Source organism: Mchenga conophoros, linkage group LG18 (genome assembly GCF_057382185.1).
Source record: "Mchenga conophoros isolate Kocher_MC1m ecotype Shallow Benthic linkage group LG18, M_conophoros_male_GT1.1, whole genome shotgun sequence".
Classification (NCBI taxonomy): Eukaryota; Metazoa; Chordata; class Actinopteri; order Cichliformes; family Cichlidae; genus Mchenga; species Mchenga conophoros.
The window spans coordinates 11547492-11566525 of NC_140543.1; the positions used below are offsets into that span (position 1 = coordinate 11547492).

Consider the following 19034-nt stretch of genomic DNA (forward strand, 5'->3'; position numbering starts at 1 on the left):
TGCTTTTTTTCAATTCATACTTATAACAACAGTAAAGTGATGGGAAGTTGTTTAGATATAGAAATGGTAGAAAATTTGGTTTTATGGGGTTATCGTGATTCAGAATCATTGTAAGTACATTTTCTTTGCTTTGAAACTAAGTGTCTTTTCTCCTTGTAACTTGGAAGCTTTTGGTTTGCTGTAGAGCCCGACCGACACCAATACCGATATTTGGTGATCTAAAAATCCGAAATATCGGTCAGTATTTTGCTTTGTTTCATGCACACAAACAGATTTCCCTAACATTTATTATGTGTAGTTTTTTACAATTTCATACCAAGATAGTGCAGAATAAAAATAAACTTGTTTTATTGTGGATTAATTGTGGAGAATAGTGCCCTCTGTTGCACTCATAACATCGCTGAAGGGTGTTTCCCCTTTTTCCTCTTTGCTTTTTTAAATTTTCATTTATCAGCCAGTAAATGAAAATGATATGCCTGATATATCGGAAAATATTGGCCCATGCGGTCATGCAGTAATGCAGTATATTGGTCATCTGATATATCAGTCAGTCTTTAGTTTGCTGTGCCGCCCCACCCCGACTTCTGCTTGTTACATTTTGTACTTCACAACTCCAGTGCAAATTGATTAGTAGATAATTATTGCAATAAATTTCCACTACTCACGAAGTATGCATGTAAAACCCAGTTCATCCGCTTTTATGTCACACCTTGTTATACGGCCGCTGTAACCTCATCGGTCATTGCGTGCTGTGTCGTGCAGCTGTGTGTCATAACATGCACATTTCACAGTCTGCGGCATGGGTCATTTAACTTTAGCGTTGTTTTTGTGGATTTTGTTGTTCTGCTACCACTTGCTCAGCTCTTCTTCCCTCTGCTTCTCTCCGTCACCTGCTGCTTTCTATCTTCTCCGCCTGTTTCACTCACAGCCACGCCAAAGTCAATGGGCGTGTCTATTTAATCATGAATAGGTGGGTATTTGCTCGCTTTCTGTAGCATCAATCACCATCCCATGTCACCTCTGAATCTTAGTGTTTTCTTCCTTTTGCAATACATCCTCAGCACCCACAGTGACTTACCCCTCTTACCTTGTTTTTGATGGTATTTTATTGAGAATCTGAAATATCTTGCACCTGAAGATCAGGTATTTTTCATGACATGACTGGTTTTCTTTTTTGGGGTTTTGGGGTTTCTTTATTTTGCCTGTAGCCTCCTCTTATTTGGATTTTCTATGTTTTGTTTTTTAATAAAAAATGTTCTACTTCTGACAGGCAACAAACTTACTCATGCATGTTTAAAACTGCAAAAAGTTCTTGCTCCCCTCCACTAGCTTTACACTGATCCACACCCTGATCTATGCACTGAACCCCAGAAAATTACCCCCTTCCTATAAAAGCTCGCCTCCCCCAAACCACTGGAGTCCTGCAGCCAGTTTTCGTGCATTTTAAAATGACGTTTCAGCCTGTTTTTGTGTCAGTTTCTCTTCTCACTGTTTATGATGACTTCTGTGTAACTATATTGTTCTGAGCAGCATCAAAGAAAAAATTCCCACTCCACAGAGCAAGTAAGTGTGACTACCAAACACCAAAATGCTCGTCTTGACATGCAGCCAGTCCGTGCAAGCCAAACCTGAACCTTGACATGGCTCCATTATTGCCTGAAAAGACATTGAAGGATTAAAGCCTCCCCTTAGTTGTTTATCTGCTGCTCAAAGATCAGACACCATGAATACAACACGGATTATTTTAAAGAATGCAGCAGGAATGTGCACTGCTTTTAGTTTGAAATGCCTGATGAAACACTGCTCTGTTGTTCAGTTAGCAGAACGAGCAGATTCCCATCCTGCATCGGAGTCATTTGACAGTCATCTTGACCTTGTGTATAATTTTTCAAGTATTTATATACTTATGAGGACAGAATACCTTAGAAAATAATAAAAGAGATTTCTTTTTTTGTTTGTTTTTAGGGATTTGGTTTTTGTTCACTGTGCTGATGTCTTGGTCGAGTTTAAGATCAGATGCAGATAAATTTATGGAATATTAGGACGAAAAACTTACGAGGAACACCTCTTCTTATCTTACAATATTGATCGTAGCATATCCTTGTAGATATGTCTGTATGTATCCCATCGCCTCCTTTTTAAACAGTTATCATAACTATTTATTAATAATCTTCAAATGTACATATATGACCCAATGGTCACCAAAATTTGTATCCACTAAATACCAACTATGAAGATTTTTATCACAAGAAATGCTGGTTGGATTGTATCGATAAAGGATTGAGAATTAAATATATTTTTTTTATATCTCTACTACCAAACAGTTTCTAGTCTTTTTTTTGTGTATAATTTTGTTTATTTTTATATATTTCGTTTTGGGTTTTATATGTCTTCACTTCCCATTTGTCCTTTACCTAAAGGAAATATGGGTAAAAACATTATCAAATCTAGGAGCGTATTCATGCTCGAACCAATAATGCCTTTATTGGAAGTTTTGAATTTAGTTGCCACATGATCCACAATTACAATTTACAACATATAATTTGACGTTTTTTAATGGATTATTTGGACATAAAAACAGACCAGCAACAGCAGTGAGTGCTGGCATGAAGATAGCAAGTGGAAATAAAAACAAAAAAAGACACATTAGTCCTGAACCTGTACAAACACAACCATTACTGCTGTCCTGTCAGGTTCACACCATTCACACTCTATGGTTAACACACAAAATATGGAAATTGTACAGTTCCATAACAACATGATAAATAATAAAATGTTTAACAACAACAGGAGCAATCATATTTAAAATCCGTAAGTCACAGAAGGTCCTCATATGTATATTAATACAGATCTGTGCCCAGGGTTGCGTGTTCGTGTGTGTTTTTGTGTAATAACTTCTGCCGTGTCTTCAGACTGGTGGACCCGGATGGCAGCCTGCCAGACCTCAGCATGCTCAGTGCCAGCTCGGTGGACGCGATGCTTCTCAGAGAGGAATGTGAAACACATGTAAAGCAGAACATGCAGGAGGGTTGGGATATGGAGAAAGAGAAGGAGCAGGCCCTGGTGGTGGTGATGGATGACACTGACATGACTAATGAGAAGCCCAGGAGCTTGTCTGACCCACGGCAGTCCAGCACAGAGGAGAGCCAACAGTGCAGTGCGAAGACCGAGCCGGAGCCGAGCACAGAGCAGAGCTCAGGTACCGAGCAGCACGGCGGGTCCATGACCTTAAATGTGATTTCAAAAATACTGTGAAATATTTCACTTGATCTAATTCATTTTTGTCTAATCAAGCATAACATTCAACTACTAAAATATTTTTTTCTGTATAGAAACACTAATAAACATTTAGAATTTATTGTCTTAAAAAATTTTCTATGTAAAACGATTAATTTAGAAGTTCATGGTTAACGACAACAATTATGCTTTAGTATTAAAAATACAATTTTGATTAAAGAGCAAATTCATATTGGTGGATTAACCATTACAGAAAACAAAAATGATTTTTAGTAATCACCAATCCTGTTAAATTAGGGCATCTTACATTGGCTGGTGGTCTAATAAACTATTGCATTGTGGGTGAAAGCTTTAAAGTTTTTGGAAATATCTAAGTCAGACATTAATCAAGTGTAAACATTAAGCCACTGAAACAAATTTTTCTATTCAAGAATGAAAGTAAATAATTTTAATTTCACATCTTAATCAAAATAACACTCTGTTTGTATGTCAGTAAATTAGAAATTTGATTTAAAACTGCAATAATTATGTTTTAGCATTAGTTTCCACATAAACTTTAATGTCAAAACTGTGTTTGTGACGGAACATTTCTGTCAAAGCAGCATGTTTCTTTTTTTATAAAAGGAAATGGCACATTAATATCATGCTGATTGCAAGTAGCTGTCATAGACATACGTGCGATGGTAATAAAAACCTAGCCAGCGCACGAGTCATGCATCATGCATTTAGTGCTAAGCCTCTAGTTTTTCAGTTTGCTCTCAAGTTCATTGTGGTCTTTAAAGGTCAAAGCTCTGTGCTGCCGCCCTGGTATCTTCTGCCTGCGCTCACACCAGCCAGCCACTGCTGCAGAATTTGTAAAAGCGGTTGTACTGCAGGTTTTTTGTTTTCAGCCGATTTATCTTGCATTACGACACAGCACATAGCTCAAGCGCCTGCTTTTACCCTCCTGCTAAGGCCGACCAAAGCTGCATTACTAGCATATTTACACAGACAGTCTTGAATGAAAATGTTGTTTGCATGCACAGAAAATAAAATGGGTGATAAAACACAACCCTGCGGCCCTGCAGGGCCTCTTAGTTTATAATGAGTTGTGGGCTGTACGAGGTATATTCTCTCAGAGTTTCTTAGCCAAACAATGGGGCCTCTATTAAAGCCTGAGATAATATGGATTTTGTAAACGTATACAGGCTCTACCACAATATAGTGGTTTTTATGGGAATATGAAACAAATTATAAAGTCCTGTTTCTCAGCTAAATAAAACAGCAGTTTGGAATTTGCTTGTTAATACATTTTTTAAGCTCATTCTCATCAAACTTCAAAACTTTAATATTGGAAAAAATGATGTTAACAATCCTGTAGCAGCTTCAGAATTAATATGAAACACGTGTTTGCTACCATAAAGTAACCAAAAAATTGAAATTACATTTCTTGAATTTAGTTTCTAATAGTTTACTCTTCGTCTGTAAACAGACTAATGAAGTGGAGGAGTAATTGTTTTAGGCTTAATTAAATATTTACAGCAAGGTATTAGTGAGTAAAAGCTCTATTTTCTTTACTTTTTTACTTTGATATCAAACATTCTTTAAATTTGTTAGATTAATATGCATTATTAGCTTCATATTAATCTAACATGAATCTGTATTGATTGATTTATTTTTAATCAATAGAGGGGTTGACTCTAAAAATACCACGGCTGCATCAATTACATATATATATATAAAGGGCTATAAAGAAGGAACTGTATATCTGCCTTTCATTTCTGAATGAACTGTAGAAAATTACAAACATGTGGAATGGCAGCTAACGTTGTCCTGAAGTGAAGCTTGTGCAATCTCCCAGCTTAAGTTGACAAACTTGCAGGTGAAAAATAGAAGTAACAGGGATATTCGTTTTTAAACACTTTCCGTTTGCACCTCTTCAGTCTTGTCACTTTCCCATTTAAACGTGTCTGGTTTTTGTCTCTTTTTCCTCAGACCTGAAGAATAAATGGCACCTTGTGGTTGACCGTCTGACAGTGCTCTTCCTCAAGTTCCTGGAGTATTTCCACAAACTGCAGTTGTTCATTTGGTGGTTACTGGAGATCCATATCATCAAGATCGTTTCCTGCTACGTTGTCATGGTTGCTATCAAAGAGGTATGAAAGCTGAAGAATTGACTTACTTTTGTAACTGCAGCAAGACAAACTTAAACCTGCCTGAAAGTCATATTTTATTTTATTTGGTCAGCTTTCATATCAAACACCACAGGTGGTAATGTGTTTCCCTTCCTGTTGGTGCTAAAACTGAGTACTGTTTATAACTGCTTTTACTTGGGTCCCATCTTCTCTTTCCTGCCTTTGTTAACACTCCGCAGTATATCCTGGAGAGGCGCTGCTATTTTAGTGTGATTACTTCTCAGATACACAAATAAAGCTGATGTCGTTCAGCACTAATCTAAATTGAACTGTTTACTATATCGCATACAAGCCAAATAATAGTGTGGGGGATTCTGGAGAATTGTAACAGCTTCTACACTTTGGAGATGTAAAGAAGAGTCTGAGATTTTTTGAGTTTACACATGAACCATACCAGTCTTATGAAAACTCATTTGACAGTCTTTACAGTCATAGTAAAAAGATAAGCTAAAAAATAGTGTCATTATTAATTTAACAAAAGTTAATCCAAAATAAAAAACCGTGTATTAAAACAGTACACCCCATTATTCGGTAGCTTAGAGAGCCTCCTGAATAACTTAAAGTACAGTAATCATTTTCTATCTGGCTTCATCAGCTTCCCACGTCATTGTGGAGGAATTTTAGCCCACTCATAGGAATTCATGTAGGTCAGGTTTTTACTGGGTCACTGCTTTTTAGATTAGTTTTTGATAAATAAATGATGACACAGTATAGTGTCAGTGTCAGGACTGGGTATCGATTGGTTTCTTTTATCGATTCGATTCCAATTCCCAAGGTCCCAATTTTGACTGAGACAGTCAGAAATATTATAATTCTGATAAATTATCAGTACATATGCTTATTTTTATATCTATGTATACAAAGCTGACACTTGTGAGACTTAATAAGAGGTGGGAGCATCACAGCAGATGTCTTTGTGTCGAAGTAACTGAAAAATATGAAGGAGATTTTCCTGGCCTGACTTTTTATATCAAATAAATTATTCTGCAGTAGATCAAAAACGGAAGAAAACCATGAATCAACATATGAACATTACCTGATGCTGCTGAAGTGAAACAGAGCAATGTTAAAGAGGTTTTATTGGAGACACAGCTAAGCGTTTTGCAATTTGTCATACTTTTAAAAAGTTTGCATTTCTTCGGTATTGAACAGCAGAAATGAGCCTTTCTTGTCGGAGGCGAAACAGCGAGCGACAACGCTGTGCACAATTGTGTTGGCAGCAAAAGTAAGAGGGAATTAATGACGATGTTTATCAAACATGAAGCGTAGTTTTGATCTTCTTTTGCTGCTGGTTCAGTGAATTTTTCAATCATCACTGATTTACACCTGTTTTCTTTTCAGTGTACAATGTGTGTGTGTGTGTATTGTTAAAAATTTATAGCCGTAGCTGTGGAAAAGAGGTATGAATGACAAAGTTTTTTTGTCCTCATCACATCTATTGTCTTTTGTCCAGGTGTCTTTGTTCAACTATGTGTTCCTTGCATCCTGGGCGTTTGCACTGCCGTACAGCCAGTACCGGCCCCTTGCCTCTAGTGTTTGCACTGTCTGGACGTGTGTCATCATTGTATGTAAAATGTTGTACCAGCTGGACTTAATAGATCCCAGCAAGTACTCCAAGAACTGCACTTTGGTAAATATTAATGCTTCTCAACCAAAGTTGTATAGAATACATGCTGTTCTTTAGCATTGTCCCTATTATCCTTAATTAAAGCCAGATTTTTTGTAGATTCTCTTGATTTTGATTGATGTGCGCCTGCTTTATGTCATGATTTTTGTTGGCGTTGGGCATAAAAACTCTGGAATAAAATGTTTGCATTCCAAAAGAGACAAAAAGCCTTACTGCTAGTTTCCAAGATTTGAATTAAAGTACTATGGTTCTTTGAAGCTCCATATTTTTTATTCTTGGATTCTTCTAGTAAAGCTTTGGATGATTTACAGATCAAATAAGCCTTGTTTATCGTATACTCACCTTAGATGAGCTACTAACTTCATCCATTCCAGGAGATCTGAAACAACAAGTTGTTTTAGATCCTCTGCCTTTGAGCTAGGTGTCTTCCCATTGTCTGACCCTTATAAAAAGAAAGTTTAAATTACAGGTTGGTGGGACTTCAATGGTTACAACCAAAGCAGTGTGTCTGAAATGACCAAAATAGGCTATATCTGCTCTCTCTGACATCATTCAGAGCCAAGGGTAGAAAAAGTCTTTCTTAAAATTAGCGTTTAGAGCAGCCTGAAATTTTGCCTCATAGCGACTTACTCTTACGGAACTCGATATTTGAAACTTTGACCATGTTTGATGAAAACATAATTCCTACTTTAGGCCTAGTTTTTAATTCTACTAGACTGGAAAACTGACCCATTGTGTTTTTGTCCACAGTTATGCAGAAACTCAACAAATAAGAGTTTAATGTTACCAGAATCTTTGTTGTATGACGGAAGAGTGGATCCAGCCAACTGGGTGGGCCTCAGGAAGTATGACGACCTGCTGGGCTACCTGAGGGTAAGGTCGAAATGAACCACAGTTCTTTTATCGTTGTTATACACTGCCTATTAGACTCTTTATTCTTTATTATTTATAGAGCAATTATGAATTTAGAACTACCGTGTTTACAGGAAAATTGTAATGCGTTTTTTTTTTTATTATTATTAACTTTTATGTCAGCAGTAATCTCTATTTCATGTTTAATTCATGCAGATTTGGGTAATTCAGTCAAATATGAGATGTTTAACACATCACCGACCTAGTGCTATTTGGCTGTTTAAAGTCAGTATTTAATTTGAAATAATATCAAAATTCCACAAAATGCAGTCAACTGAAAAAAGAACAAATAAATATTCCACTGCAATACATTCCTAAGAAAACAGACTGTGTAATTATTTTTCTTTACTTTCCTGTGTCACCTGCCGAGTGTCACTCTGTTTCACCCACACCTCCAAATCTCTGTACAGGGAAGGAGGTGATCTGTGTTTTATTCAGTGAGATGAACACAAGATTTTTGGATTTTTAAAATAAACAAAATGTATAAAAAATGTATTTAAAAAAAGCTAATATTGAGTGATAACAGTTCATAGCAAAGGTTTTCAACTACAGGCTGCCACAGACAGCAGGCCTGGTGCTTAACTGTAATTCAACGGGTTGTAGAGCTCACCTTTGTACGGAAGTCTTATGTAGATGATGAGTTATATGTTTGACAGTTAGGAGGAATATTTGTAAGATTCTTTTGTGAGTATCTTTCCCCATCCCCTGGACCTTTTAGGGGAACTTAATACTTGTGAGATCTCAGACTCTGAATACTTAGAATTTCTATTTTATTTAGTTAGCAGTGGTTTTCATATTGAAACATCTCATTATGTGTTTGTTGGCATAATGAAAAGCCAGACTGGGATTCAGATCATCCCTCCGTGTGGTTTCATCTCCACTGTCTAAGAGCAAAAGGGAATTTCTTATTAGATTTTCTTTGTAATTGTTTCAATGTGCAGTACTGAAATCAGTCACTAGGGATACAGCAAATCACATCTTGATTGCAGTCTTGTAAGTCGGGTTTGTGTTTTTGTTTTCTTCACACTTTTAGTAGTTTAATGTAATTCACTTGACCTTGTGAAAATATGAAGTGCCAATCAAATGTTGCCAATAACTGGGACTATTCTGCAGTTTTTGTCCTTTAAATGAGTAAAACCAGCAATGTTAAAGTTGCTCTCTGGATACTCCCCAACCCGTCGTAATCCTCAGCCCATTTAATCACATTTAAATATTTTTTTAAAACTATATTATAAAAACACAGTTTATAAAAACTAAGCATTTTGGGGAATTTTCTCTTCCGACCATCTGAGCAGAACAACTTCTGGATGCTGGCTCTGTTAGCATTGGAGGTAACCATCTACCGCCATCAGAAATACTTCAGACTGAGGAACAAATTGTCACCTCCCGCTGCCAGGATTATCTTTCATGACATCACACGACAGCACCTGGACATCAACATTGTCTACTTCATCAAATACTTCATCAACTATTTCTTCTACAAGTTTGGACTTGAGGTAGGTGGCATAATGAAGTAGAAATAGTTAAATTGGGGCGATCGTGGCTCAAGAGTTGGCAGTTCGTCTTGTAATCGGAAGGTTGCCGGTTCGAGCTCCAGCTTGGACAGTCTCGGTCGTTGTGTCCTTGGGCAAGACACTTCATCCACCACCTACTGGTGATGGCCAGAGGGGCCAATGGCGCGATATAGCAGCCTCACTTCTGTCAGTCTGCCCCAGGGCAGCTCTGGCTACAACTGTAGCTTGCCTCCACCAGTGTGTGAATGTGAGAGTGAATGAATAATGGAATTGTACAGCGCTTTAAGGTTCTCGAAAAGCGCTCTATAAATGCAACCCATTATTAAAATGTGTACTGTGCTACACTGCTTCATGTACACTCCTCTTGTGTTTCCCTTAGACTTGCCTGCTGTTGGTCGTCAACGTCATAGGGCAGCGTATGGACTTCTATGCCATGCTTCATGCTTTTGCCTTAATAGCGGTGCTGTACAGACGTAGAAGGAAAGCCATTGCTGAGATTTGGCCCAAGTACTGCTGCTTTCTGGCATGCATGCTTACTGTTCAGTACTTCGTCTGCATCGGGATCCCACCTGCAGCCTGTAAAGGTTTGTGTAATCAAATGTGCCAGATTGCTCTGAGAATTACTGCTGTTTGTGGATTTAGGAATCCAACTGAACTCAACAAGAATAAACAAACTTTACATGAGCTATAAAGCTTAAAAACTGTATAAAGATCGTATAAAGTTTATACGCTGATGAGTGAATCTAATCAGGATCATCAGCTTATTTTAAATTGATACACTAAACCTAATGTAACCTAGCACTGACAATGAGCACCACAGTGTAATGCAGTTACCCTGCATTAAACTGTAAAAATGTCTATTATTTTCATGCAAACTGTAAAACAAAACCATAGCGAGTTGGGATATTTTTATTTTATTACTGAGTAAGTCTCTCCATCCCATCAGCTGGAAGCAATGCCAGGCTGCAGCACAAAAAGAAATAAATAAATAAACAAAATCACTCTGTAGAATAAAGCGTTACCATCGGATTTAATTACTCATTAAATGAAGGGTATGTAATGATTTAAATAATGTAAGTTAAAAGTCAGTTCATTATTGTTTCAGAGATAAATTAAGGCTGTTTTTCATGTAATTACAAAAACTGTCCACACGTAAAAGGTGTTCTCTTCATGTTTATGATGCACTTTTTTTTTCTTTGTTTAATCCGTTAACACGTCATGGCTCCATTCTTTTGCGGTTCTTCAAAGCGAAGCGTGATATTTTTATGATGTTCTTACATATGTCTGATGATAATGTTTTCTTTTCAGGTTATCCCTGGACAGAAAATGACAATGTGGTCAAGTGGCTCTATATTCCAGATTTCCGCAGCAGGCCCAATCCTTTATTCCTCATCTGTGAGTTTTATAGTTAAAGAGAAAATTTCTTTGAAGAATAAATGAAAATCCTTCATTAGAAGTTAGAAACATGCATGTAAATCTTCATGCGATTAATCATATTAGTGGATTATTCTTACTAATATATTAGTATATCAGAAGCATTTTGTTATTACAATAGTTCGTGGTTTAAACTCCAACATGACATAATTTTGTGTTAAAATTATAATGTATAAAGTAACTAGTAAATAAAGCACTCAAACACATCTAGTGGTGTTTAAAAAAGTGCAAACAAACTTTCGACTTCGACCGTCTGTCTGCAGTCTCTAAATAACTAAGCTAACTTTTAAAATTTGAGAGTTGAATACAGTAAAGCAAATGTACCGTCACAGGCAAAATCAAATAATTGTTTTATCTTATGAAGATTTAACACTGATTCCACAAATAGAAACGCTTTCATCTCCTCTTCTCTTTTAGATGACTTCATGTTGCTCCTCTGCGCCTCCCTCCAGAGGCAGGTCTTTGACGATGAGAACAAGGCAGCTGTCCGCCTCATGGCCGGTGACAATGTAGAGATCTGCAGAGACCTGGATGCAGCTTCCTTCAGCGTCCACAACCCTGTGCCCGACTTTATCCACTGCAGGTACCACAGATAACACTCCAAATTAGATATACTTTCATTTTGCTTTCAGTAAGAACTGCTGCAGTAGTACTTACTGAAAGTAGTATGCCTTAAAATGTTCTGTACATGTAGCTGAGGCAGAGAATTGTGGCCAGAAAACATGCTGTATTGTATACTACAAAATGCAGCTAAGTGCTGGTGCAACTCTTAGTATTGTTTTGATACATTTATTTCAACATACTGTGTATTAGGACATTTTTTTGCCATGTGAGTTAGTGTGGCAGCACTGGTGCTGGATCCTTGATTCAAAGCTTTGTTCACTACAGTGGTTGGCCTTGTGTATTTCTATTAGTCCTACATGGATAAAGTGTATTGCTGTATGTACCTTTTTAAATGATTTCCAGTTTCTGAAATATATTTTACATTAGATTCTCTTTTCATCATTTTGTGGCTATTGCATGGCTCAGCCGCCATTAAGACAGAGGTCAACATGCTGAAATGGAAAGGAAGTGAAGTAGCCAGTCTAATTGATGCTTAATGATGTTGGGTGCCTATCTATGATGTCAGATACAAAACTGAAATGTGCTCCACACAAGTGGAGCTGTTAAAAGCTAAGTATATGTATTTAAAGCTTTTTGAAAGTATTTTACAGTCAAAAATTGGTTTTAGAAATGTATAACAGGCTTCAACATTAAAGAAAAACCCATTTGGTTATTTTAGTATCCATAATTTATTTCTACTCAGGACCTTCTGTCTTTGTCCCTAATTTCCTTTCTGTCTCCCTGTTGTCTCTATCTTTATAAAGCCTAATATATATCTCTCAGCTAAACATTAAACTCAAATTGCTTGTAGTGAATAGTCCAGCACAACACATGTGTACTTGCAGTTATGTATGTACATGTGTGTGATTGACGGATTAATTGTAATTATTTCTTTAATGCATTTTCAGTGTTTTTTTTCCATGTCTCCAATTCTCTTTGCTTTTTTGTGTGTGACCCACTCTCGTGACATCTCAAGTTGGTTCTTGTTTTACTTTGTTACCTTGTTTGTCTCACTCTGCAATTATTGCCCCAGAAGTATATGACTTGAGACAACTTTGGAATTACTAAATTATGGATACTAAACAATCCGCAGATTGAAGTTTTCACATTCCCATTGCAATAACACAATTGCATCTCTTACAGCACTGGTTTTCAGACTTTTTCTGGCATGTCCTGCTTCACAAGCTGACAAAATAGATCAACAAACAGGCTGAACACCCCCCTTTTCCTCCATTTGCGTTGTCAGAGGTGTGCTCTGAAGAAAACTGTTGTTGTGCTTGGCTGCAAACTGTGTAACTGCAGAAATCTTAAGTGGGATGGTGCTGAATAAGAACGTTCTCAGTCAGCAAATACTTTATCCCAGAAAAATAAAGGTAAGAAAAAAATGACAGCTGACAGTAGCTCACGTCAGAGGTTTAGTGAGGGATGTTATTAAATACATGCTGTATACATAATTTAGAAACTCGCCTGATCTGGATACTGACTTTGCACATAAAGAGTGAACGCAGGATGTTGAGGGGAAGAGGGCGCGAGTTAAAAAGACAGCAAGAGCATCCTGACCTGTCCACACTCATTGATTATGTGCTCTTCAGATTCCACTGTTTTGGTGTGCAAAGTGGACAAGTCTTTTATTAACGCACTCTGTGTCCATCAACAAGCACTAGTAGTGCAAGAGAGAGAGCTGTACAGCCCGTCTGTCCATGCCACAGCAGCTCTGCACTTATTCCATCGTTTCCCTCCAGAATCGAATTACGGATACGGGGTGGGGGGAGAAATCCATAATCCACAAAAACACTCTGTCCGTCACTCCCCGACTCAGACGCTTTTTCCTTGTACTCTAACTCAATAAATAGCTTTTAAGTATGGAAAAGGTATTTTCTCCCCCTGATGAAGAAGGACACTCACTCAGCTGTTCCGGCCCTTCAACGCATCGTCCCATCCAAACCCACTTCATCAGAGCTGCTTTCTAAAGAGTTGAAGCTGTTACTGTGGCCCCATGTATCTGAAATTAATGCACGCTACATCTCATGTTTCCACTCTGCGCATCATATCGTCAGCCTTTCACATGGAGCCATAGACATGCGCCTAGCATGTTAGAGACGCGCAAGACATGCAGCAGTGTACCTGTGCTGAGCGAAAGGATCGGGTTACAGCTCTCATTCCTATTCATTGATCAGATTCTAAGTGACATTAAGTGATACCCTAATTGTGAATGATGAGCAGATAATTCTCTTTTGACTTTTGCTATGTGGTAAACATGTACCCTAACCTGTAATAGCAGCTAGCTGGGGTCCATGGGGATTAAAATCAGCTCATCAACTACATCCACCTCCCTCATTGCTTTTTCATGACAGCAACAGGCCTTGTGTAAATATACGTCTTACTCTATGGATTTATTTGAGAATTAAAGTGCTCAAATAAGTCCACACAAGATGACATTTTGAGACATGATTGAAAATTGTTGAAAAACGCTAGTTGTTGAACACAGAGTAACGACTGTTTTGCTAATTACATTTAATTGCCCAGGATTTTATTTTTTTAACTTTTTTTCCAAGCAGAATTCTAATGATTTCAGAATATAAATAAAAGCAGTCCAAGACTTTCATTTTCACATGACTCCATGTTGGGATGTCATATTTGATCTCTCTGTTTATTTATTTGTTTTTGCGGAGGTTAGGAATTTTCATTCACATTTGGAGCTGCCACTGTGTTGCTTTTGAAAGGATCCTTATTCTCAAAACTACCAGACACTTGTTTGTCTTTTCATTTACAAAAACTGTTTTTCTCTATTTCTAGGTCCTACCTGGACATGCTAAAAGTTATCATGTTCAGCTACCTTTTCTGGTTTGTCCTCACTATCATCTTCATCACTGGAACCACACGTATCAGCGTCTTCTGTATGGGTTACTTGGTGGCCTGCTTCTACTTCCTGCTCTTTGGTGGAGACCTGTTGCTGAAGCCAATCAGAAAGATCCTCCACTACTGGGACTTCCTGATTGCCTACAACATCTTTGTGATTACTATGAAAAACATTTTATCTGTAAGTAATCTATGACAAACTGATTATAATACCATTATCATCATCTATATATTCAACATAAAAAGCGATAAACCGCTGAGATTTGAAAACATTATCTGCATAGTATTTACAAAGCAATACAAATGTGAAGTTTTAACTGATATGTTGACAGTTAAAATGCAATATTTATAGTGTGTAATAAAGCAACATTGTTTTTAGATCCTGGCTTGTGGGTACATCAACCAACTGCTACAGGACCACTGCTGGTTAATCCAGGTGTTCAGTCTGGCATGCACCATCAAGGGCTACGACATAAATACAAGTAAGCAGAGGGTGAATTGACTCAAATTTCATTCCTTTAGCTTTCATGAACAACTTGCAGGTATAATCCTATAACTTAGTTAATAATAATTTAAAAACCCAAGTCCCATCCAAGCCTCCACGGATGGCACTTGTTTGTCCAACACATCCCAAAAATACTGTATTGGATTGAGATGTGGGAATTTTGGAAGCCAAGTCAAAACCTTAAACTTGTTGTGCTCATCAATCCATTCCTGAACCATTTTTTGCTTCATGGTAGGGTGAATTATCCTGCTGAAACAGGTTTCCATGAAAGGGTGTACACTGTCTGCATTTTTCCCACTTCTAACAAATTAACTTTGATGTCACTTGCTCCCTGATGTAGCTCACCCACTAACAGGTGCCATGACGAGGAGATAATCAGTGTTAATCACGCCACCTGTCAGTTGTTGTAATGTTGTGCCTGATTAATAAATATGGCTGTGTTGTATGTGAATTCCAGATGCTAAGGATATTTGTGAGGTGCCAAGCAATGAGGCCGGCATCATCTGGGACAGTATCTGCTTTGCTTTCCTGCTCTTGCAGAGACGAGTCTTCATGAGTTACTACTTTCTACATGTGGTGGCAGATATCAGAGCATCACAGATCCTCGCTTCCAGGTATTTAACTGAGTGAGACAGCTACATGGAGTCAATTTAATTAGAAATACAGGTTTGATTTATTCAAGACCAGTGCTCGTGTATTAAAATTTCTTCTCAAAGCATTAACTTTTCTACCTGACAAATACAGGCGTACCAAACAAAATGTTTTCCTAATGTCTTTCTGTGTTTTTCAGAGGTGCAGAGCTTTTCCAAGCAACTATAGTGAAGGCAGTGAGAGCCAGACTGGAGGAGGAGCGCAAGTCCGTGGAGCAGCTGAAGAGACAGTGAGACTCCAAACATTTAACCTTCCTCTGATGAAATGATGTGTCTGTGATGTCACTGTCTTTTGAGCCAACGCTGAATGGAAAAGTGATTATTTTCCTAAGACACGTAACTGCTCTGCAGTTGTCTGCACAAGAAAAAAGCAAAACCAGTGACAAGTGAAGGATTTTTTTTTTAATCATGAAATTTAATTTTCTTTTAATTTTCTTTAAATTAAATCAGAATTTCTACCCAGTAGTTGCTATAATTAGCTGCTTTTCTTTCCTCTTATCTGAAATCTATCCTTACATTCCTTGAAAAAAAATTTAATTTTACTACTTCCTGCCTTGCTTCATCGTGGCACTTGGGTGCAAATATATACCCACTGGTCATTTTACTAGATACACCTGTTCGTTAACTCAACAGTAACTGAATTACTCCACATTATAATTAAGGTATGCAGAAGAACATCTCAGAATGCATAACAGGTCAAATCTTGAAGCGACTTGGTTACAGAAGGCCAAATGTGGTGCCACTTTGGGAAGCTAAGAACAGGAAACTGAGGTTATAATTTGCCCAGGCTCACCAAAATTGGATAACAGAAGGTTGGAGAAACATCTTCACTTCTGCTGTGATGAATTGTCTCAGGGGCCTCTATGCACAGCTTGCACCTGGGGTCTTCTCTGGTGTGATAGATCCCATTCTCTAATGAACTTGTACCTAGAGCTTGTTCCTGTGTTTCCATGATTTGTGCCTTTATGCTGTCTTTCTGTCGGGCTTTTTCCAGCCATTGGTGGGATTTTTCTATATCAGTTACTTCTTCTATCTGTTGGTGGTACATGCGTTTTCTGGTTTCTGCTGACTGACGTATTCACCAAGCACATGATGAGTTGTGGCCATCAGAGGTGTGGACTCGAGTCACATGACTTGGACTCGAGTCAGACTCGAGTCATTAATTTTATGACTTTAGACTTGACTTGAAAAAATGTTCTAAGACTTGTGACTTGACTTGGACTTTTACACCAATGACTTGGGACTTGAATTGGACTTGAACCGGTTTACTTGAAAAGACTTGATATTTCACCCCAAATATAAAATTTAACACACATATTATATAGAGATTGAAAATGTGACGTCATTCACGGGTAGAACCGCAAAGGATTCTGGGAACTCGTGGCAAGAAGTACTAGCGCACGCAGGCTTTCAATTAAAATCAGTTACACAGTGATAAAAAGAAACACAAAAATGTCAAGAAGCTGTTGTATTATTAACTGCAATAGCCGGTCGCATGACAGCCACGGGAAGCCGACGGGTAAAGAGATCGGTTGTTATCGGATTACGATGTTTAAGAGAAATTGTTCAGCCATGTTTCCGAAGTGACAAACAGGCGACGGATGGCCTGGATTGCAGCCATTCAAAGATCAAATATAACGTCCCAGAACACTCCAGCTCACAGGTTAGTCTGCTCCAAGCATTTCCACACAGGTCAGTCTGCTGTTGTAGTTAATGCGTCATTTTCATAACATAATTAGTGATATAGGTTACAAGCAAGTCTGGCGCTGAACAGAAATTGTCGCGCTATGCTCCTTTGTTTATTGTGCATAAATAGTGAATTGTCCTGACAGAATATTGCGTTTCGCTTCTGTTATTATGGTACATTGACAAAAACATATACTTTTATTCACAGGATAAAACAGGTTTTTTGTATCACTAATTGCCCAGTACGATTACAGCATACAGTATTATTGTCACTGCTACATTTCTGTGATGCTACCAGAAATTATTTCCACTACTAATTAATTACCGTTGAGCTCAAAGGTCCTATTAATAAACGGTTAACGAATGTGTATTTATGACGACAATTTGTGAGACTGGTAAACTTATGATACGTACGATGGTCTTTCGTTCTACACGGTGCGTTTCAAGGTCCTGTACCCATCCGGCGGTAAACTGTACCTGGGCTTGTTGCAGTGACCGGAAGTTACTAAACTTCATGAGTGTATGCACTCACTCCAAGAACCGTATAATTATAAATATGCATATAAATATGCTACGATGAGATAGCTGACTTCATCTAACTAGCAAATGTTGTCCAGGCTACGTTGGTGATACAGTTTTTTTTAATATGTATGATATTTTTGTCATGCGATTTTAAAGCCGGTCCTATAACCGCATCCAAGAATAACATGCAGCTTATCTCAGAACTGTCGGTGAAAATTATTCTTGGAGCTAGGTTTAATTGAGCTGCATTTTAAAGAGGTGCAATTTCACAATTTGTGTATATTTTCTAAGTTCACTATTTTGTCATGTGTTGAGAAAAACACAGATTTAAAAATTACATGGTCTAATATTTACATTTAGCATAACTGCAACATGCTTTTTTTCGTTTTTTTTAATGACTCGAAAGGACTTGAAATTCAAAATTTCAGACTTGTGACTTGACTCGGACTTTTACACCAGTGACTTGAGACTCGACTCTGACTTGCCTGACATTACTTGAGACTTGACTTGAGACTTGAGGATAAAGACTTGAGACTTACTTGAGACTTGCAAAACAATGACTTGGTCCCACCTCTGGTGGCCATCTCCCTGAAGTACTCATGGATCTGTGTTGTTTCATCCTGGATAGTAGTTCTGACACTCACTAGTCTTCAGCCGTCTTCCTTCCACTTAGCGTCCAGTCTCAGGATGCTGGTCTTTGGGTGAAACCCTCTATGCATGGTAAGGAGCTTCCTTGACTTGATGTCAGTAGCTTCTATCTCCTCCTTTGACTAGCTTATTAACCCAGCAGGGTATCTGACAACCGGCAGGCCGTAGGTGTTGATTGCCCGGATCTTGCTCTTCCCATTCAGCTGACTCCTCGGGACTTGCCTTACTCTGTGCAGGTATTAAGTGGTTGCAGTTTTTCTTGTGAGCGCTTCTTGGTTCCCATTTGCCTGTGGGATTCCAAGGTACTTGTAGCTGTCTTTGATGCCTTCAATCAGAATCAGAATCTTACTTTGTGGTAGTACAATCCCCTGAGTTCTAGCTCCCTTCCCTCTCTTTGTTACTTGTTAACCATCTGGCTCAGCAGGTTCAGGCCTATGAACCCCCTCAGAAGCTCAGATCCCATTGGACTTCCACATACAGATGGACAAACTGGTGATAGCTAACCAACCGGACATAGATGAAGAAGGTTGCAGTGATATATGTAGCTACACCAAATGATAGCAACATCAGAAAGAAGGAACACAAAAAGCTTGAGAAATATCAAGAGCTGAGAGAGGAGGCAGAGTAGATGTGGAAGGTGAGGGTGTCAGTCGGAGCACTCAG

At 38.1% G+C, this 19034-nt stretch overlaps 1 protein-coding gene across 3 annotated transcripts in view; it reads left to right on the forward strand.

The window, feature by feature from the left end:
- Positions 1–19034, forward strand: part of piezo2b (piezo-type mechanosensitive ion channel component 2b) — a 92082-nt gene that overhangs the window by 47219 nt on the left and 25829 nt on the right. For all 3 annotated transcript variants that reach the window (XM_085253616.1, XM_085253615.1, XM_085253617.1), the window contains 12 exons: positions 2913–3199; positions 5212–5372; positions 6865–7041; positions 7789–7911; positions 9246–9446; positions 9844–10048; positions 10773–10859; positions 11316–11481; positions 14298–14541; positions 14740–14842; positions 15323–15479; positions 15656–15745. In XM_085253616.1, the coding sequence (XP_085109742.1) occupies positions 2913–3199; positions 5212–5372; positions 6865–7041; positions 7789–7911; positions 9246–9446; positions 9844–10048; positions 10773–10859; positions 11316–11481; positions 14298–14541; positions 14740–14842; positions 15323–15479; positions 15656–15745 (2001 nt within the window). The remainder of the gene's footprint in view (positions 1–2912; positions 3200–5211; positions 5373–6864; positions 7042–7788; positions 7912–9245; positions 9447–9843; positions 10049–10772; positions 10860–11315; positions 11482–14297; positions 14542–14739; positions 14843–15322; positions 15480–15655; positions 15746–19034) is intronic.